At 43.1% G+C, this 23,088-nt stretch overlaps 1 protein-coding gene across 6 annotated transcripts in view; it reads left to right on the forward strand.

Moving 5' to 3' along the window:
* Window positions 1–22,123, forward strand: part of LOC141082812 (uncharacterized) — a 125,004-nt gene extending 102,881 nt beyond the window's left edge. For 5 of the 6 annotated variants that reach the window (XM_073566759.1, XM_073566763.1, XM_073566761.1 and 2 more), the window contains 7 exons: window positions 11,232–11,342; window positions 15,212–15,256; window positions 16,360–16,393; window positions 16,496–16,523; window positions 17,975–18,094; window positions 19,831–19,894; window positions 19,977–22,123. In XM_073566759.1, coding sequence (XP_073422860.1) covers window positions 11,232–11,342; window positions 15,212–15,256; window positions 16,360–16,393; window positions 16,496–16,523; window positions 17,975–18,094; window positions 19,831–19,887 — 395 coding nt within the window. In that variant the 3' untranslated portion in view covers window positions 19,888–19,894; window positions 19,977–22,123. The remainder of the gene's footprint in view (window positions 1–11,231; window positions 11,343–15,211; window positions 15,257–16,359; window positions 16,394–16,495; window positions 16,524–17,974; window positions 18,095–19,830; window positions 19,895–19,976) is intronic. The other variant, XM_073566760.1, reaches the window with a different exon arrangement.
* The last annotated feature ends 965 nt before the right edge of the window (window positions 22,124–23,088 follow it).

Consider the following 23,088-nt stretch of genomic DNA (forward strand, 5'->3'; position numbering starts at 1 on the left):
TTATCGAAGTACAGTTTATGAAAGTACTGGCAGTTATAACATGGCAGTTAGACAGGGCAGGAGACATGTAAGACATTTATATACATCTACTCCCTGTACATTTGGAGTACAACAAATATATACCATATGCATTTGTGTAATTTATATCCTGGCCGCTGCATTCACACACATCCACTGCCCTGGCATTAACTCTCTACACTCCATCCATATCAGCCCCTCGCTTCTTTTCTCTCCTATATATAGCACTCACGCTCTTTTCACATTGTTAAATTACACAGATCCAGTCAGTCCCCCCATTCAACATAAGAGACGCTCTCACAAATCACTTAACCATCTGCTCACTCTTTCTATCCTCCTTCTCCTAGTCGCAGGAGACATTGCTCCCAACCCTGGTCCCCCATGTTATAGAAAGTCAAACCCCCCAACTGCTACACTCAGAAACCCCTCTAATCTTATTAATATTCCCTGCATGCCATCTGTCCCTCTTAATTGTGCACTTTGGAATTCTTGCTCAGTGTGTAACAAACTCTCCTTCATTCATGACTTTTTCCTTTCTAATTCTCTTAACCTCCTGGCTCTTACTGAAACCTGGATCCAGCAGTCAGACACTACTGCTGCTGCTCTTTCATATGGTGGACTACACTTCTCTCATACCCCAAGATCAGACAATAGAGCAGGTGGAGGCGCTGGTCTGCTCCTATCACCAAAATGTACCTTTCAGGTTATCCCTGAACTACCCTCACTAGTCTTCCCTTCTTTTGAGGTCCATGCCGTCAGACTCTACACCCCCTTCTCCATGCGAGTGGCGGTGGTGTATCGTCCTCCCGGCCCCTCCCATCAGTTCCTGGATCATTTTGCCACTTGGCTTCCACATTTTCTCTTCTGTGACATCCCTACCCTCATCATGGGAGATTTCAACATCCCCATTGCTCTTCCCCTCTCCCCATCTGCTACTCACCTTTTATCTCTAACCTCCTCGTTTGGCCTTTTGCAACTTACTAATTCTCCAACGCATGAAGACGGAAACTCCCTCGACTTGGTCTTCTCTCGGCTTTGTGCAGTGGATGGTTTTGCAAACTCCCCTCTCCCGCTCTCTGACCACAATCTTCTTTCATTCTCTATCAAGAACTGCCAGGCTGCTCAGGTCACCCCCACTGTCCATACTTATAGAAACATACTGTACAGGCCATTAACACCCAGAAACTTACGAAGAACTTGCAGTCATCATTGGCCCCTATCTCCTCCCTCTCAAGTCCTGATTCTGCATTGGAGCATTAAAATGAAACACTTCAAAGTGCCCTGGATGAATTTGCACCCCCTATAAATAGAACACCTAGAACACCACAACACAGACGGCGACAACAGTGGCACACCCTGCAAACATGTTTCCTGCAGCGGTGCTCCAGGTGCGCCGAACGTCTGTGGAGAAAATCCAATCTACACGAAGATTTCATCCATTATAAGTTTATGCTTCGAACATACAACACTGCCCTTCACCTCTCCAAACAAACCTATTTCAACACCCTCATCACCTCACTGTCCAATAACCCGAAACGTCTCTTTGACACTTTTCATTCTCTACTCAACCCAAGAGTACAGGCCCCAACCACGGAGCTCCGAGCTGACGATCTGGCCAATTACTTCAAAGAAAAAATTGACCAGATCCGACAGGAAATTATCTCCCAATCACCTCATACCATGCACTGTCCTCCCTCCCCCACTGCATCTAGCTCACTCTCTGATTTTGAACCAGTCACAGAAGAAGACGTAAGCATCTTCTCGCCCAACCACTTGCATCAGTGATCCATTTCCGTCACATCTCCTCCAGTCCCTTTCCCCTGCTGTCACCACCCATCTAACTAAAATATTTAACCTCTCTCTCTCTTCTGGTATCTTTCCCTCCTCATTTAAGCATGCCATCATACATCCACTACTTAAACCATCCCTCGACCAAAACTGTGCCGCTAACTATAGACCTGTCTCTAATCTTCCCTTCATCTCTAAACTCCTGGAACGACTGGTCCACTCCCGTCTTATCCGCTATCTCTCTGATAACTCTCTTCTCGACCCTCTCCAATCCGGCTTCTGCTCCTTACACTCTACTGAAACTGCCCTCACTAAAGTCTCTAATGATCTACTAACAGCTAAATCAAATGGTCACTACTCCATGCTAATTCTCTTGGATCTCTCTGCAGCATTCGACACTGTGGATCATCAGCTCCTCCTCACTATGCTCCGTTCCATTGGCCTCAAGGACACCGTTCTCTCCTGGTTCTCCTATCTCTCTGACCGCTCCTTTACTGTATCTTTTGCTGGCTCCTACTCCTATCATCTTCCCCTTACTGTTGGGGTTCCTCAAGGATCAGTCCTAGGCCCCCTCCTCTTCTCCTTGTACACTGCCCCTATTGGTCAAACAATCAGTAGATTTGGTTTCCAGTACCATCTCTATGCTGATGACACCCAATTATACGCTTCTTCTCCTGACATCACGCCAGCCTTTCTAGAAAACACCGGCGATTGTCTAAACGCTGTGTCTAACATCATGTCCTCACTATATCTGAAACTGAACCTGTCAAAAACTGAACTCCTTGTGTTTCCTCCCTCTACTAATGTACCTATACCCGACATTGCCATTTCTGTGTGTGGCTCCACTATTTCTCCCCAGCAACATGCCCGCTGTCTTGGGGTCATACTTGATTCCGAGCTTTCCTTTGCCCCCCCACATTCGATCACTGGCTCTCTCTTGTCATCTGCACCTCAAAAACATTTCTAGAATTTGACCTTTTTTCTTACATTTGAGTCTGCAAAAACTCTTACTGTTTCTCTTATTCATTCTCATCTCAACTATTGTAACTCTCTTCTAATCGGTCTCCCTCTTACCAAACTCTCCCCTCTCCAATCCGTCTTGAATGCTGCAGCCAGGTTCATATTCCTCACCAATCGTTACACCGATGCCTCTACCTTGTGCCAGTCATTACACTGGCTACCCATCCACTCCAGAATTCAGTATAAATTTATTACCCTCACCCACAAAGCCCTCCATGGCTCAGCACCACCCTACATCTCCTCCCTTGTTTCAGTATACCACCCTACCCGTGCCCTCCGTTCTGCTGATGACCTGAGGTTAGCATCCTCAATAATCAGAACCTCCCACTCCCGTCTCCAAGACTTTACACGTGCTGCGCCAATTCTTTGGAATGCACTTCCCAGGTCAATACGACTAGTCCCCAATCCCCACAATTTTAAGCGTGCCCCGAAAAAGCATTTATTCAGACTGGCCTATCGCCTCAACATATTAACCTAATCTATCCCTGTGTGGCACAGCCAAAAGTTTTACCATAACCAGGCTCCCCGCATCATGTTCCCACATGCTTTATGCATCCATTAGCCCTCTGTGTCTGTACTGATACACTCTTAACATTATGGCTGGTCCATACAATCAGGGCAACTGTTACCACCCACCTTTCATGCCTCCCTTTTTTTCCTCATAGATTGTAAGCTTGCGAGCAGGGCCCTCATTCCTCTTGGTATTTGTTATAATCTATGTGATTATTGTTCAGCTGTAATGTCTATTGTCTGTACAAATCCCCTCCGAAATGTAAAGTGCTGCGGAATATGTCAGCGCTATAGAAATAAAATTTATTATTATTATTATAAGTGCACAAAAGTGTAAAAAAACAAGTGTATCAAAAGTGCCTATAAGAACAATATATAAGGAGCTATCCCAAAGTACATAGAAAAGTAAATTGCTAAGTGCAAAAGACACCACAAGGTGTCAGTGTGTCCACATCATATACTGCAGGACCACGGAGGAAACATATTTGAGAAGAATAATGGATATATATGTCACGATCCAGGTTGGATCTGACAGAGTAAATGCACAAAGTAACTTTTTTTCCCTTGGCTGTGTGCCAAAGGTGGTTTTGCCCCCGGTGGCCATTAGGGTCATTGCACTGTGGTGATTTCAGTTGTAGTTTTCCCCCGGTGGCCATTCGGGCCATTACACTCTGGTTAGCTTAGTTTGTGCACTTAATTATGTATCAGGTGTGATAGCTCTATAAGAGCTCCAAGGCTGCACTATGGTGTTGGACCCGGTTGGAGGAAAAGATGCACGCAGGTGGTGGGCTCTGTTGCTAGGAGCGTAAGCAACAGAGCAAAGATAAATGTTGTTTCCCCTGTTTTGTCACTTTTCCTTGTGTGTCTTTAGTGCAGTGGTGGGATTAGTTTCCGCACGGACCAATTCCCTAGTGAGGGTTTAGGTGCAGGGCGAGTCAGGGTTTTGAGGTTCCTGATTGGTGCCCGGTGCGGAACTGGCCTAGGGAACGTTAGGAGTGTAGAGACACTGACTCAGGGGAGTGCAGGAGGTCTCCACGTCCCTATTCCCTATCGCAGGGCCACCATTGTTATTGTTACCCATGTTTTCCCTATTCCCTTTGTCTTACTGTATTAGTTACCGGCCTGCGGGCCGCGACACATAGGATAATAACACGTGCCGCGTCCTGTTTTATCAGTTACCGGCCTGCTGGCCGTGTCACTCAGGACGGAGCACGTGACAATATATCACCAAAATCATATAGTAACTCACACAGTAATGTGCTCCTGGTCTCCTGGATGGGCGCCCTCCCCAACGCGCCCTTTCGGCACACTGCCTTCGTCAGGGGTCCAGGAGCACATTACTATACACATATATCTTGTTCTTATGTGCACTTTTGATACACTTGCTTTTTTTACACTTTTTGTGCACTTTATATAAGATGTTTTTGAGACATACTTCGTTAAATAAGATTTGGTTCAGCTGATCACCTAATCAGAAGCACATTAAGTAGAATGAAGTGTACTCTGGTTGGAATTCAACTGGCACTGGAATGGAATGGCTGTCAAACATGTAGAGAAGCTGATTTTTATAAAACTGTGCAGTGGTCTCTTAATTTTTGCCAGACCTGTATTTATGTTGTGAGGCAGTGATGGGTGTTATATGCGAAGGTCGCTATTTATCCCCTAGGATGCGCGTAGAAGCGTATTGAGGCCGCTGGACTGCATTGCAGTCACAGGCATAGCTATGGCTGCAGTGCAAATAAAGGTAAGTGTGGAACTGGTCAAGATATTTGACCAAGGCAATGTTTAGGAAAACCGGTTGAAGGCTTTTATTTTTGGAGCGAACTACAGGATGGTAGTGGGGTGGTTCACTCCCTCCAGACCGGATCTTACAAGTGGCCCATGGCCACAGATTCCATTTAAAAACCCTGCAGCAAAGGTTTGGGGGTGTCAGTCTTGGGTTGCAAACTGCAGAGCAGGTGGCTCTGCAAGGTTCTGCCTGTGTGAAGTAACACGGAGCCAAACAAAGCCAAAAGGCCTGGCACCCCTCAGAGTTACATGGTGGTACAGTCGCCCACAGCAACCGGTCTCGGATACGGACTATCTTGATTCTCTGCTGCGATCCGGAGGATACCTGTAAGGTGCTGCTATAGTGCATTACAGTGTAACCTCCACCAGGGGGTGCTGGTGAGGGAAGAGAGGTTACACACAGAGTAATAACACGGAGCAGCCGCACAGTTGCCACTGGTAAAGAAAGAGTGGTCAGACTAGCTGAAGTCAGCAACTGTCAGGAGCAGATGTACCAAGGGAGACAGCTAGTGCGTAGTCAGGGATGAGCAAGTAGTCAGGATCTGCCAGGAACGTGGTATCAGAAAAGTAAGACGTAGTCAGGGTACAAGCCAGAGAGTCAAAAAGCCAGTCGGGAAGCGTGGTATCAGAAACGGAAAAACTAGAAGCAGAGTCCAGAGATCAAGCCGAGTCATACACAAGTCCAGGTAATCAGAGGCAGAAGGAACACTAATGGAATACAGGTCAGAGGCAATAGCTTGGAAGCTTGCAGTATAGCTGACGCTGGCCCGCAGGCTGCAGAGGACTGAAATAGCCCAGACAGCTCCAGAACAAGGCAGAGGGGATTAACCCCTGCATGACCAGTCCAAATAGAAGACAGCAGAAAACAAACTCTTGACTGGTCACTGCCTGTCTGTCACACAGCACCAACCCTGCTGCACTACGATATATATTACATAGATAGATAGTTAGAAAAGCCGGCAATTCAGCAGCCACGTACTGTAAAATTACAGCAGGAGCCAACAGCATAAAAGAGATGGATTACACTCAGAATATGTAGATATAGAGATGTCTGTGACAAATACAATTAGTACAGTGTGTGTGCAGCTTACTGCACATGTATTTAATTATTAAAAGATTGCTTTTCCGAAAAAAAATGGCGTAACTGGTTCACAATTATCTCCACCCCAGGAAAACAATGAGATAAGGCATCACCTTAACATCATTATTCCCCATCCTATATGTCACAAAAAATTAACTCTAGCGAAGAACAAAGACCACCTTGCCTGTCTAAAAGTGTCCGATGCTACACTGATTCTATGATCCGTGATTACCATGACTGGATGAATTGATCCTTCCAGAAAATGATGCCACTCTTCAAAAGCCCACTTGATTGCCAAGAGTTCCCTATTACCAATGTCCTACTTTTTCTCAGCAGATGATGGTTTCTTAGAAAAATATGCACATGGACGCCATTTACTAGGAGATGCGCCCTCCTAAAATACTTCCCCCACCTCAGACGCAGCAACTTCTATAATAAATTGGCTCAGTTGTAAAACATCTTAGGTAACAAAAGCCTCCCAGGCCGGGCTGGACCATTTAGAAAATCTGTTCTTTTCCTAGTCATGTCTGTCAGGTGTTTGGCTACTACTGAAAAGTTTTTGATGAACTTTCGGTAGTAGTTGGCGAAACCTAAAAATCTTTGAAAGGCCTTTAGGTCCTCAGGATGATCCCAATTCAGTATCGCCTGGACTTTCGCTGGATCCATGCGAAAACCGGTGGATGATAAAAAATAAGCCGTAAAAGGGATCTCATGAACCAGGAACATGCATTTCTCTGGTTTGACAAAAATATGTACAGTATTGTCCTTGAGTATCTGGAGGACCTGTCTGACATGTACCTGCAATGACTCGATATTAGGTGAACCAATTAAAATGTTATCAAGGTAGATCACAATAAACCTACCTGCCAGGTGACTAAAAGTGTCATTAGCAAAGTGTTGAAAGACAGCTGGAGCATTAGTCAACCCAAATGGCATCATGAGGTTTTCATATTATCCCACAGGCGTATTGAAGGCTATCTTCAACTAATCCCCCTCCTTAATGCGAATGAGATTATACGCCCCCCCCCCCGAGATCCTGTTTAGAAAACCATTTGGCTCCCACAATCTGATTAAAGAGTTCCAGTATAAGAGGAAGAAGGTATGGATCCCGGGCTGTGATTCGATTGAGTTCGCGAAACTCTAGGCAAGGGCGTAACGCCCTCGTCTTTTTTCTTGATAAAGAAAAACCCTGCAGGAATGAGATAGGTTGTCTGATATGATTCTTTGGCAGAAGTTCAATGATATAGTCCTTCATAGCCTATCCCTATGGACCACAAATATTGTACAACCTGCTTTTTGGCAGCTTGGCCCCAGGAATCAGATTAACGGCGTAATCATAAGGACGATGTGGAGGATGTTCCAGACACCCTTGTTCCGAAAACACATACCCGAAGTCAGACAGGTATTCAGGCAAAGATTGATAACCAACCCTGGTTAGCCGGGTGCCCAACAGTGTTCTTGGCAATACTCACTCCATTTCACTGCCTCCCGAGTCTGCCAGTCTACCACAGGGTTGTGCAGCGTAGTCCAAGATAGTCCAAGAAACACAAGAGAGGACAAGCCCTCTAGCACATAACTATCTATAAATTTAGAGTACATAGCTCCTACCCGTAAATGCAACTTACGAATTACCTGAGTAAAGTACCCCTGGCTCAAGGGTGCATAGTCAATAGTGATAAAGGATATTGATCGGGACAATATTTGTGGTTTGAGGCCATAAGCCTGGAAGAACCTAGGGTTGATCAAATTGAACCCCGCCCCACTTTCCAGAAAGGAAGCAATATGTATGTATGATGTATGATGGGTATATGGGCATGGGACTATGAGATGAAGGATGTGTGATGGGTATATGGGCACTCGACTAAGGGATGGCGAATATGTATGATGGGTATATGGGCATGGGACTATGGGATGGAGAATATGTATGACGGGTATATGGGCATGGGACTATGGGATGGAGGATGTGTGATGGGTATATGGGCACTCGACTATGGGATGGAGGATATGTATGATGGGTATATGGGCACGGGCCTATGGGATCGTGGATATGTATGATGGGTATATGGGCACGGGACTATGTGATGGAGGATAATTATAATTTGCTATAACTAACCACAGTTAGTTACTATGCCCGGGCAGCGCAGGGCTCTTCAGCTAGTAAATAATAATAATAATAATCTTTATTTATATAGCGCCAACATATTCCACAGTGCTTTACAGTTTAACAGTTCCAAACACAAGTCATAAGTAACAACATAAACAATACAATAATTAAAGCAAAATAAGATGACCCTGCTCGTGAGAGCTTACAATCTACAATGATGTGGGGGAGATACAAAGTACAGGTGTGTATTTACAATTATGTATTTACAATGACGGTCTAGCCATCTTGAGGGAGTGAAGGATGGATGGAGATAGTGAATGGGCTACACATGCACACTTGCACATAGAATGATTGTGAGTAGTGAACATGATAGGCCGCTCTGAACAAATGTGTTTTGAGGGAGCGCCTGAAACTATGCAAATTGTGGATAGTCCTAATTTCTTGTGGTAGAGCATTCCAGAGGATTGGCACAGCGCTGGAGAAGTCTTGGAGTCAGGAGTGGGAGGTACGGATTAGTGCTGAGGTTAGTCGAAAGTCATTTGCAGAGCACAGCGGTCGGTTAGGCCGATAGACAGAAATGTGGAGAGCTTTGTGGGTGAGAACAAGTACTTTGAATTGGATCCTATAATGAATGGACAGCCAATGTAAGGACTGGTGAAGAGCGGACGTGTCCGAGTACTGATTAGCCAGATGGACGATCCTGCATGATGATCGATGCATTAAGTATGGACTGGAGAGATCGTCAATTAACGGGAAGGCCAATTAATAGAGCGTTGCACTAATTAAGGCAAGAGTGGATCAAAGCTACAGTGAGGGTTTTTGTTGTTTCCATGGTGAGAAACAGGCAGATTCTAGAGATGCTCTTTAGGTGTAAGCGGCAAGAGCTGGCAAGAGATTGTATATGGGATGTGAAGGAGAGATTGGTGTCAAACATAACGCCCAGACAGCGTGCCTGCTGCCAGGGTGTTATTGTGGTGCCACCAACGGAGAGGGAGATGTCAGATTTAGGGAGGTTAGTAGACGGCGGGAGCAGAAGAAGTTCAGTTTTGGAGAGGTTGAGTTTCAGATAGAGAGCGGACATGATGTTGGAGACTGCGGAAAGACAGTCACTGGCATTCTTTAGTACAGCGGGGGTAAGGTCGGGGAATGACTTATATAGTTGTATGTCATCAGCATAAAGATGGTACTGAAAGCCAAATCTGCTGTTGGTCTGTCCAATTGGGGCTGTGTAGAGAGAGAAGAGAAGGGGGCCAAGGACTGAGCCCTGAGGTACTCCAACAGTGAGAGGAAGAGGAGATGACGTGGAGCCAGAGAACAAAACACTGAAGGAGCAGTCAAAAAGATAGGAAGAGAACCAGGAGAGAGCAGAGTGCTTAATGCCTAGTGACTGGAGCCTAGAGAGTAGAAGATGGTGGTCAACAGTGTCGAAAGCTGCAGATAGGTCAAGAAGAATGAGCAGAGAGTGGTCACCGTTACGTTTTGCTGTCAGGTCATTGGTCACTTTGATGAGTGCAGTTTCAGTCGAATGTAGGGGGCGGACGCCGGACTGTGAAAGGTCTAGGAGGGAGTGAGTGGAGAGGTAATGGGTAAGGCGGGAGTAAACTAGGCGCTCCAAAAGTTTAGAGATGAAGGGGAGATTGGAGACTGGTCTGTAGTTTGTGCAGGATGGGTCGAGAGCGGGTTTCTTTAGTAATGGAGTAACGATGGCGTGTTTGAAGGAGGATGGGAAAATGCCCGAGGAGAAGGAGAAATTAAAGATTGCAGTTAGGTGAGTTGTGACGACTGGAGAGAGAGACTGGAGGAGATGTGAGGGAATGGGGTCGGTAGTGCATGTGGTCGGACAAGAGGAGTCTGGAGACTTCTTCATCTGTGATGGGATCAAATGTGGAAAGTGAGCCAGGGAAGATGCAGGAAGGGATGGGAGTCACAGCACTTGGTGGTTGGGAGCAGATTTCCTGACGGATATTATCTATTTTTTCTGTAAAGTGGGAGGCCAGGTCGTCAGGACAAATGTCTGTGATAGGGGCTTGTGCTTTTGCCCTGAGGAGGGAGTGAAAAGTGTCAAAAGGTTTCTTGGGGTTGTTGCCTAGTGAGGAGATCAGGGTGGTGAAGGTCTGTTTGGCGAGGTGAAGGGTAGCGTTATAGGTTCTTAACATAAAATTGAAGTGGATGAAGTCTTCTGGTGTGCGGGTTTTTCTCCATAGGCGTTCAGCACTCCTAGAGCATTGCTGGAGAAGTCGAGTTTGCAATGTGAGCCAGGGCTGTTTTACTCTGTGCTTGGAGGTTCTGAGGGTGAGGGGAGCTACTTGGTCAAGGAGGCCAGGGGCTCGGTAACGCTAGAGGCGCCATACAAATACGCACTCACATACAACAAAGAGGAACACCGGGGAGGTAAAAGAGGTAAACAAAATAAAGGGGATGAGGAATCGCACACAGCAGAAACACCAAGCAACAGTCGGAAGAGCAACACTTCAAACGCCTCTAGCAGCAACCGACTTTTCCATTCTACGCAAGCAGTATGGTGCATGTGAGTGTACATAGTGTTGGAATGGCACAATGTGCGGTTGGCGCATGCCGGCGAACAGAGTGTGCGGATGGCACATGCCGGCTTACAGAGTGTACGAATATCGCAGGCTGGAGTACAGAGTGTGTGGATGGTGCATGTGCACCACATCTCCGATGCTTATACCCACAGCTGGGGAAGAACGGAGCAGGCACAAGGAGAAAACCGGATAGACAATATGGGGAGGTGCTTTTACGGTCTACTCTCTCCACCTTCGCCCCATATTAATAGCCCTGGAGGGGACTTGGTGGGTGTCGTTGTGCCCACTAATACAGCACTCATATTTACTGTAAGTCAATAACCTGTGTATTCTTCCACAGATCTTACCTATATTATAAGTCTGGTTTTGCTTATTATAGAAAATGTGAAGACACGTAGCCATGTGCCTATAATAATATACATCATAATCGTGGCAGCAGCAGCAGCATTCAGCGTGATAGTTTGGATGTATTTAAGCAAAAGTGGACAAGGTAGGTCTCTCTCTAGATGTCTGGTTGAAATAATGGTGACTGTTCAAAAATGACCAGTATTTGTTGTTTTACTCCTGTTCTTCCCCTAACTATTCCATTTTTTTCAACTGTAAAATCCGCCATATGTTTCCAGAGAGATGGGCCTTTTTATTTACTGCTAATTTTGATATCCTTTCCCATAATGGGTATGTCTCACAGGGTAATAATGCATGGCAACCTAAAGGCACACCCCGGAGGATCCCCTGAGCCCTACCCCCTTGATGAAGATTATAGCAATCATATTGGACTCACTAAATAAAACAGCCCATATCTCTGATAACAAATGGTGGATTTAAAGAAAATCAAGCAAGAAAAAATAAATATTCACCGATATAGCAAGAATAAAATTAGAGCAATATTGGGTATACAGGGAGTCACGGCGCATTCCCTGATCTGGAGAAACTTGACATGTACAGAGCTAAATGAATTAGAGGGTTTTGAGCTATGGGAAAGGAGAGGGCTTAAACTAGTATCACAGCTTTATTCTGAAGGGGAGTTTCGATCTTTTGAGGATCTCAAACAGACATTTTCCATCCCTAATAAAAGATATTTTCAATATCTCCAGCTGAGACATGCTTGTGAAGCATAACAGCGACTCGCTCCACTAGGTAATCCAGCTAAAACTCCGCTGTTGGATAGAGTAGTGATGAATAAGTGGCAAGTTGATGTAGATGATTTAACAGATGATGAATGGGAGGATGCATTGCAAGAAGTCACGAAAGTCTCGGTTAGCAAGGCGCAGAGAGTGTCGGATCTTTATTTGCTTCATCGAATATATCGAACTCCTGTACGGCTGTTGAAAATGGACTATGCTAGAGAGGCAGATTGTTGGAAATGTGGAACGCCCAATGCGGATCTGATGCACGTCATGGAACTGTCCTAGGTTACGTAGGTTTTTGGGAGATGTAAATGATTTACTTAATACTGTCTATCAATGTCAAATGGTACTAGACCCCAAAATGGCTCTTCTGGGTCGGGTGGAGACTTTGCCGATATCGGAGGAGCACCAGCTGACAGTTTCACGAATATTATATCAAGCTCGTAAAAAGGTGGCGGCTCACTGGAAAGGATCTTCTGTACCCACAAAGACGGAAGTTACCGATTCAGTTAATAATAATATAGATATGGAAAAATATGTGTATCAAAAGAGAACAACTAAGAAATGGGAAGATATGTGGGCACCTTGGTTGGACACACCCGGGTTGGCGCCTCCTAGATTAACATGGATGAGAGCGTTGAGGAGGATATTACCCAAAACTTGTAGCTGTGAGAGACCAAATGCATCGGTAGAGACGAGAGGTGTTTTTTTCAGGTGAGGGTGGGGGGTGAGTTGGGAGGGATTTTAGTGGGGTTCTATTATGTTTACAGTTGTGGCCAAAAGTATTGACACCCCTGCAATTCTGTCAGATAATACTCAGTTTCTTCCTGAAAATGATTGCAAACACAAATTCTTTGGTATTATTATCTTCACTTAATTTGTCTTAAATGAAAAAACACAAAAGAGAATGAAGCAAAAAGCAAAACATTGATCATTTCACACAAAACTCCAAAAATGGGCCAGACAAAAGTATTGGCACCCTCAGCCTAATACTTGGTTGCACAACCTTTAGCCAAAATAACTGCGACCAACCGCTTCGGGTAACCATCAATGAGATTCTTACAATGCTCTGCTGGAATTTGAGACCATTCTTCTTTGGCAAACTGCTCCAGGTCCCTGATATTTGAAGGGTGCCTTCTCCAAACTGCCATTTTTAGATCTCTCCACAGGTGTTCTATGGGATTCAGGTCTGGACTCATTGCTGGCCACCTTAGAAGTCTTCAGTGCTTTCTCTCAAACCATTTTCTAGTGCTTTTTGAAGTGTGTTTTGGGTCATTGTCCTGCTGGAAGACCCATGACCTCTGAGGGAGACCCAGCTTTCTCACACTGGGCCTACATTATGCTGCATAATTTGTTGATAGTCTTCAGACTTCATAATGCCATGCACACGGTCAAGCAGTCCAGTGCCAGAGGCAGCAAAGCAACCCAAAAACATCAGGGAACCTCCGCCATGTTTGACTGTAGGGACCGTGTTCTTTTCTTTGAATGCCTTTTTTTTTCTCCTGTAAACTCTATGTTGATGCCTTTGCCCAAAAAGCTCTACTTTTGTCTCATCTGACCAGAGAACATTCTTCCAAAATGTTTTAGGCTTTTTCAGGTAAGTTTTGCAAACTCCAGCCTGGCTTTTTTATGTCTCGGGGTAAGAAGTGGGGTCTTCCTGGGTCTCCTACCATACAGTCCCTTTTCACTCAGGCGCCGACGGATCGTATGGGTTGACACTGTTGTACCCTCGGACTGCAGGGCAGCTTGAACTTGTTTGGATGTTAGTTGAGGTTCTTTATCCAACATCCGCACAATCTTGTGTTGAAATCTCTTGTCAATTTTTCTTTTCCGTCCACATCTAGGGAGGTTAGCCACAGTGCCATGGGCTTTAAACTTCTTGATGACACTGCGCACGGTAGACACAGGAACATTCAGGTCTTTGGAGATGGACTTGTAGCCTTGAGATTGCTCATGCTTCCTCACAATTTGGTTTCTCAAGTCCTCAGACAGTTCTTTGGTCTTCTTTTCTTTTCTCCATGCTCAATGTGGTACACACAAGGACACAGGACAGAGGTTGAGTCAACTTTAATCCATGTCAACTGGCTGCAAGTGTGATTTAGTTATTGCCAACACCTGTTAGGTGCCACAGGTAAGTTACAGGTGCTGTTAATTACACAAATTAGAGAAGCATCACATGATTTTTCGAACAGTGCCAATACTTTTGTCCACCTTCTTTTTATGTTTGGTGTGGAATTATATCCAATTTGGCTTTAGGACAATTCTTTTTGTGGTTTTTCATTTTAGACAAATTAAATGAAGGTAATAATACCAAAGAATTTGTGTTTGCAATCATTTTCAGGAAGAAACTGAGTATCATCTGACAGAATTGCAGGGGTGTCAATACTTTTGGCCACAACTGTATGTAATATACTATTTGGGAAATATCCTGTATATGATTACCTGTTTTTTCAATTTTTGAAAAGGTTTAATAAAAAATTACCTGATTTAAAAAATAATAAAATTAGAGCAAAAACTGGCCAGTATTGATCTAAAGACATGTCCCTTTAAGTAGTTCCATCCTACGACCCCAGAGCAGAGATATAACTGTGCTGCTCCATCTTTTCTGACCTCTTATTTTCCATCTTTTAGAATTGTGTTTCTGGAGTAAGAATATAAAAAACAAACAAACAACTATTAACAGTATTTTGTATTGATTCTAAGTTCTAGCCTGCGTAATACTCCAGAGCTGCATTCACAATTCTACCTGTTGGTATTGGAAACTGTTAGCTTTGCTGAGTATTGTTCTCTGAATTATGTGACAGTGGACCTATCTCCTTCCATATTACTATGCAATTTGTGGTGTAAAATCACCAGAGCTTACACTGTAATCCATTGTGTCACCCTTCAGTGCCTGAGGATCAATATTCAGAGCCTCTGCCATTTCCTTGAGATTTCGTTGTACCCCCTGCCTGTAGCACAGCTTTATATTGCTTGTGCTACCACTATGCCTTGGGCTCTGCTGGGGGCGCCACTTTACTTTAACATTGCATTGCTAGACAATGCAGTGCATAGATGGCATCACATAATTTGGGTTCAATATTTTTGAGCTACGACCTGTTCAGTAACCTGAAGGCTTTAAATATTGGCCTACCAGATTAGTGGATGATCCCACTTTCTTTTTAAAGGAAGGGACTTTTTGAATAAGAATTTTATATATGTATATTATGGTAATATACTTTGTTATTCACAGATATCGCTGAGAATAAAAACTTGAAATCTTCTATTCAAGATTCAGGTAAGTCAACAGTGTCAGTGAGGTGAAGGGAGTAGGGAAAATCATAAAGGCCAATAGCACTGTCTTTGGAGACCAAAACTGGAAAACCAAATGTTTGAATAACTGGATTTTGTTCTTCTGTAAAGATCAGAAAATCTAAGTCACATATTGGCTGAGTGATATAGACCATTGTTGAAGGATCCTCTATCATGAAAGGTCCCCTATTTGGTCAGTGGAAATATTGGTTGCATGTGTGGAGCACCGTTTTTTCATCATGCATGTTGAGAAGATTAGAGACGAAAGCTAAAATAACCCACAGTTTAGAGAAAGGACATCGATAGATGAAATGATAGATCAATCACGATGACCTGTAATGGAAGGGAAAGATGCTTCTGAATAAAAGAATCATCCGGTATAGGCAAAAACCTAGGGTGTGTTCACAATGTAAAAGGATTAGATGTTACAATCTTATTTTGTGGCTGTGTTGGTTGAATGACCTAGAACATTGCTGGATGCATGTTGCTAGATCAACTGTTATATCAATGATGATGACCTGTGAGGAAAGTAAAAGATGCTCCTCAATATAGGGATCAGCTGGTTTGGACGAAACTCAAGGGTATGTTCACAACATGTATGTTTCATGGCAGGAATCCAGGGCTTACTCAATGGATTTCTCTAGCGGATATGCTCCAAAATTCCAGGTTGCCCTAGCATAGATCCACAAGAGGATTGGCCTCCTTCATTGGGAATAATCAACATTAGGCAATCTGATTGTTGATCGGTTCATAAGTTGCATATTCATATAGACTTGACACAACTCAATAGGACATATTTGAAGGACAATGTGGGACAGGCTTCACTGAGACTTAGCTTACCTCATCTTTCCAGTATGGGTTCCCAAGTGGTGTTGTTCTCTTCAGTGTATATACAAGTATGTCCAGGAGTTGGATAGACTTGGAGACTCTGAACATAACAAGAGTCTCTGATCCCTGGAGATTCTTAATATCCCTCTTCATTTTTCATTGATGGTCAGGTCATTGGGTTTTGAATCAACACAAGCCCAAGAAACTCACAGTGCATGTTACTGGTTCAGTAAAACTGTTGTTCTTTTGTTCTTATTTTAGAGTCTACATTCAACAATGTCTCTCGTGGAAAAACGTAAGCTGTGTATAATTTTTCCTTTTTGTATCTATATATCTATATGTGTTCTATGCAACTGCTTGATTATTCTAAGATCTCTCTGATATTGTTTTCATGTAGTATGAAGACTAAAGAAGAGTATGAGGAGGTAAGTTGCTGAAAGCCGATATGAAAAATGTCAATTCGATTACATCTATTTTGACTTTTTTAATTTTATTTGATAGGAAGTTACAACCAAGATAGTAAGCCATTTTGAAGTTATAGTCTTCTAGTCATCACCTAACTCAAACTTTCTTAACTTTTGCTGTCAATCTTGACTATGTTGCTCCCATAGTAACGTCAAATGGTTCTCCATGAAAGACTTTTCAAACAGGCAGTCAGTACCCTCCTCTGTTGTAATGAGGGTGAGAGGTGAGGAAACTCCAAGACAGCTGTTTGTAGAATAGGTGTTTTTTGTTTTGCTTCATTCATATCCTTAGTGATGTGGCGACAGACCTGTTAAAAAGTAGGACATTAATTTATACAGTAGCTACTTCCAGGAATCTATAGAGAGCGTTTTCTTTCTTCTGAAGGAAAGCTAACTTCTGTAACAGAAGATAAAAACATTTCTTTAAGAGAAATGCAAATTACACAACGTAGGGTCCCCATTCATTAAATACAGGAAGACATGAATGAACTTGATCTTCTACCAAAGTGATCTACCGTAGTCTGTACAAATACCATTCCCCCTTAGGTAACTGTGAAGTTGATTTTTTTAGAGGCCTTAAAAATCTACAGTGGGGAAAAAAGTATTTAGTCAGCCACCAATTGTGCAAGTTCTCCCACTTAAAAAGATGAGAGTGGCCTGTAATTGACATCATAGGTAGACCTCAATTATGAGAGTCAAAATTAGAAAACATCAAGAAAATCACCTTGTCTGATTTGGCAAGATTTATTTAGCAAATTATGGTGGAAAATAAGTATTTGGTCATTAGCAAAAGTTCATCTCAATATTTTGTTATATAGCCTTTGTTGGCAATGACAGAGGTTTTCTGTAAGTCTTCACAAGGTTAGCACACACTGTTGATGGTATGTTGGCCCATTCCTCCAAGCAGATCTCCTCTAGAGCAGTGATGTTTTGGGTTTGTCGCTGAGCAACACGGACTTTCAAATCCCTCCAAAGGTTTTCTATGGGGTTGAGATCTGGAGACTGGCTAGGCCACTCCAGGACCTTCATATGCTTCTTACGAATCCATTCTTTTGTTGCCCTGGCAGTGTGCTTGGGATCATTATCATGCTGAAAGATCCATCCACGCTTCATCTTCAATGCCCTTGCTGATGGAAGGAGGCTTGCACTCAAAATCTCACAATACATGGCCCCATTCATTCTTTCATGTACACGGATCAGTCCTCCTGGTCCCTTTGCAGAGAAACAGACCCAAAGCATGATGTTGCCACCACCATGTTTAACAGTAGGCATGGTGTTCTTTGGATGCAATTCAGCATTCTGTCTCCTCCAAACACGACGAGTTTTGTTTCTACCATACAGTTCTACTTTGGTTTCATGAAACCATGTGACATTCTCCCAATACTCTTCTGGATAATCCAAATGCTTTCTAGCAAACCTCAGACGGGTCTCTGGAGAGACCTGAAAATGGCTGTCCACTAACGTTCACCATCCAACCTGACGGAACTGGAGAGGATCTGCAAGGAAGAATGGCAGGGGATCCCCAAATCCAGGTGAGGAAAACTTGTTGCATCATTCCCAAGAAGACTCATGGCTGTACTAGCTCAAAAGGGTGCCTCTACTCAATACTGAGTAAAGGGTCTGAATACTTGTGACGTCTGCCTGCGGTCTGGACTGCAGCCAGACAGCACCCCGAGAAACACTGATACCCTTTACCCCTATACAGGGATCTGGATTTATAGCAGAGCCCAGGAGGCGCTGTCTGAATAGGAGCAATGACCAGAGCAGGACGGTCGCCAGAAAGGTGTTCCAATACAGGACACAGAGGCAATGATATCCGAGACTAAACCAGTCAGGCAGCAACGGTACAAAAACAGTAGACAGTAGCAGAGTCAGATTCCAGGCCGAAGCCAGAGTCATAAACCAGGAGAGTCGCAGAGGTACAGAATCGTTAGGCAGAAGCAGAGTCAGAATCCAGGCCAAAGTCAGAGTCATAAACCAGGAGAGTCGCAGAGGTACAGAATCGTTAGGCAGAAGCAGAGTCAGAAGTCCAGGCAAAAGTCAGAGTCAGTCAACAGCAATTCACACAGTAACACGCAGGGGAACCAAGAATATATTCGGCGGCTTGCAAGCCCAGTCCAAAGGTATTTGAGGGATCAGGTCATCCCTCACAGGCTCCCGGGCTGATGATGTCATCAGGACCGCCCCCAGGACCAGACCTGATGACGATGCACCAACCCCTTCATGACTGACAGAGGAGCGGAGTCTGTGTCCACTAGACGCCTGCGCAGAAGCCCTTTCACTGTTGCCGCCATTACTCGGGCGCGAGCCACGGCGCCTCACAGTGGCTGAGGGCGGAACAGCAGGCCCTGAATTCAACGATGACATGTCAGTCCGGCGCCTCCTGGTAGCCGAGGCCTGGACAGCAGGCCCCGAGCCCGAGGGCGGCGTGACAGTCCGTCGCCTCCTAGTGGCTGAGGGCGGAACAGCAGGCCCCGAGTCTGACGGTGACGTGACAATACTTATGACCATGTGATATTTCAGTTTTTCTTTTTTAATAAATTTGCAAAAAATGTTTACATTTCTGGAGTGAAAAATTTAAAGGGGTCTGAATACTTTCCGTACCCACTGTATATAGTCCCTAGAAAGATGGAACAGATGGACTACAGCTTAGTTTTGCTTGGGTCCATAATTAATCACATTAGTGGTATGGCAGCAGAGATCAGGTGTCGAAAAAAATTGAGGCATGCATCCATGGTGAGCATGGAGCAAAAGTGGAAGTGCAAGGATGTCTCATTAACAGTCAAACAAAGACTGATGACTGGAAATGAAACATGGATGCGAGAGGTGGTCACTCATGAAAGAAGATAGAAGAATAATAGATGCCTTTGAGTTGTGGTGTTGCAGATCTCCTATAGATAGCTAGGATGGCCAACAAAGATGTTCTTGATTCGTTAAACCCAGAGATATCGTTAGAAGGCTAGATCACCAGACATACCGTACCTCTTTTGGGTGAGCGATGAGAGCAAATTCACTAGAAAGGGAAATTATACTAGGAATGGTCAGTGGTAAAAGAAAATAGGGGATATCTAAAGACCATTAGCTAAATAACATCAAGGGAATGAACCTCAACAATTGAAAGAAGCCTAGGAAAACAGTTAAGCATGGCAAGAATGGGCCTACAGAATATCGAAGGGTCAGACACGATGGAACACATAGAATCAAAATACTCATGAAACAGTGTACCATATATATATTCCTCACTCAAATTTTATTGTAACTTTCTCAGGTATCCAACCTCGAAGATGAACCGAGCTGTTGCACCAACAAATCTACAACTCCCTGACTGTATGGTAAATAACATTTCCTTTTTTTTCAGTGATGATATCTTTTGTGTTTTGTCTAGAACTTTTTTTCCCTCATTTTATTTTACAGCTTGTGCATTGAAGTAAAATCTTCTAAAGAGCTGGAACACAAGGCCATGGAGAATGTATCTTTGAACACCGAGATCTTGAAAGTACTTGGTTGGATCATAAGACCTCTGACTTTACTGGAAGTTATGGTTGAGGTCAACATTGGAAAGAATTTTTAGAAGTGCCTTAACATTTTTCTTGAAACTGGAGCTTCCAAGAACCAGCTTTGGCCATCAACCTGAGATATGGGAAAAACTAAAAGCACTTTTTAATCTCAGGGATACGTCTACATTATGTTTATGCATTTTCCTGGATATTACCACTTAGTTTAGAGGAAGCCATCTCAACAAAGTACTGTATGTTTTGTGTACAGATAGTGGCGGAAGCCTTGATGCCATTCCCCGAGCCACTGTCATCTTCTGCTTTCTTTAACTGTTAATGACCTGTCTACCCTCTTGGCATTCTTATTGTTGTCATAATTTCACAGAATTCATGTCCATTGGTGATTACAGCCAGTATTGTAGGATTTAGTGCCAAGAAAGTGACTGCTGTTAATGAGACCCAGTTGTCGTAGCCCATACGATCACAAGATGTATGCACAAACCTAGACCAGCTTCAACTCAATCTCGTACATGTCTCGGTTTCTAGACCATGTTTCTGATTGCTCTTTATTTTTCCAACATTTAAGGCCATAACATAGCCTCAGAAGTAATGACTCCCTTCTAATATCAGGTTTGGTTGTTGAACCTCATACGTGAGACCCACATTCATCCGGCGTCAAAGCTCCACTCCAGCGTTTTTTGTTTCCTTTTATTGCAGCACTGGAGTGGTGCTACCAATGTAAATTCCCTGCCCTTAGTATTATACTTACCTGCCTCTGTCATCATCAGTTATCGGCACCACTCCGGTCATCTTCTGTAGGTTGTGACCTGCCGGATTGCTCCAGTGTTTGCTGGGCAAGCCAGAGGTCACAACTCAATGTACGTCTATGAAAGCCAGAATGAGGCTCTTTAGACCTACATTAACTGGAGAGTCACACGGCTGTATTACTGAGACGAGGATCACAATGCAATGCTCGGACTGGCCGTCAGCTCTCCTAACAGCTGCATAGAGATACATGTTGTCATGCCCCTTTCGGAAGAGCCGGCGGCCAGTACGAGCATTGCTTTGCAATCCTCGTCTGACTTATAAAGCCATGTGCCTCTCCCCTTAGAGTGATGGGGACCATTACCTCTCACTTCCAGGAAGTCAGAAATTGCGATCACAAGATAGCAGATCGGTACTGGAGTGACGCTGATAATAGATAAAGACGGTGGCTCATACGTAAGTGTATTGCTAGGCGCAGAAGGCTTATACCAGTGGCACCATTTCAGTGCTGAAAAAAAAACAAAAACACTGGAGTGGTGCTTTAAAAGAGCATCCATGTGATGTGCCAAAATTGTACATAATATCACTTAAAGGGAACATGAAATATATTCACATATTTATATTAATTCCTTGAGGAATTGCCTATTTTGGGTCACGTGGACATATTACTTATTCCAGAAAGCATAGTATTTTTATTTATTTATTTTTTTGCGATTTAGTGACTTATCGGTATAGCAGTATAGTATTAATATGTTTTTTTTTTTTTGCGGGATTAGTTGTAATTGTCAGTAGCAGCATTTTGAGGTACAAATAATTTGTTACCTAATTTATTATATCTTTATGAAGGGAAATAGGTATAAAAAAACACAGCAATTTTCTTTTTCCCTCCAACTATTCATGTGATCTACAAATAATGTGTAATTTAACTGTATGGGCCAGCACAATTATTTATATTTGTGTGACATTAAATACTGTTTCTAAAAAAAAAAAGTTTTTGTGCCACCATAATTTCAGAGAAAATTCAGAATTTACTAGTTGATCGCGAGACAAGATGTAGTTTTCAGTGCTAAAATTGTTCTAATATATGCAACTTTTTTGATCACTTTTTATTACACTTTTTTATGGTGGAAAATAGAAAAGAAGCAGAAATTCTGGAATTATTTTTTGTATGCTTTATTATGCAGTTTGACATATTAACTTTATTCTGTTGGTCGATGCGATAATTACAGTAGCCGATTCATGTAGGTCTCGTTGTGTGTTTCTACTCTCACAAAAACACATAATTAAAACTTATTTTTGTTTCCTTGTTTGTTTTTTTTTGAAGGGGGAGAATGTGGTTGGCCTTATCCAGAGATCCATAATTTATTTTTTTTTCTATAGAGGGCTTATTTTTTGCCAGATGAGCTTTTAGCATTCACTGGTGCCAATTTTGGATAGAAAAATACTACTTTTTGATCACTTTTTTTGTGAGCCTATAGGAGAACAATCGAATACTGGTATTTTTTTCTTATGATGTACACCATACAGAATAACTAATAATGATACTGTTTTATGGTATGGTAAATACAATGCAATCTCATTTATAGAATTATTTTCCATTTTTCTACTTTTGCATAAGAAAATCACTTTTTTAAGATAATATATTTATTTAAGTTGCATCTTGTTCTCAGCCATAACTTTCCACTTACAGAGCTCTATAGGGTCTTGCTGTAGTATTTGTTGGCACCATTATGACATATGTTTTATTTTTTTTCTGTGTGACAGGATAAAGTAAAATGCCAATTCTGCTGCTGTGCTTGCTTCTTTTGCCGTATTCACTGTGCAGCATAAGAAAGAATATAGTGTTATAGTAGAGGTCATTATGGCTGTGGCAATACCAAAAAGGTGACAATACACTTTTATATTTAAACCATTTTTTTTCCTTTTTTAAACAGATTTATGGGATTTGTTTTTAACACTTCAAAGTTTTTTTAGTCCCCCATAGTAGTAAACAGCAATGCTTGGGGAGTGGTGTGTATTACACTCTTGTCTCAATATATCAAGCCCCAACTCCTCTGGGATTGGATTGGTTACAGTGTACAGAAAATGCCATAGCAACCCATTGACATTAGTGGATGGTAATCGGCCTAGCAACGTGTCATCTGTAGTGTATGTCAAACGCCATAGCAACTCATCGGCTTTAGTAGACGGTAACTGCCATAGCAACCCATCAGCTTTCGTGTATGGTAATCGTCATAGCAACCCGTTGACAGTAGTGTATGGCAAAC

The sequence above is a fragment of the Dendrobates tinctorius genome, unplaced genomic scaffold, assembly GCF_039654945.1.
Source record: "Dendrobates tinctorius isolate UK_male_01 unplaced genomic scaffold, ASM3965494v1 ptg000019l, whole genome shotgun sequence".
Classification (NCBI taxonomy): Eukaryota; Metazoa; Chordata; class Amphibia; order Anura; family Dendrobatidae; genus Dendrobates; species Dendrobates tinctorius.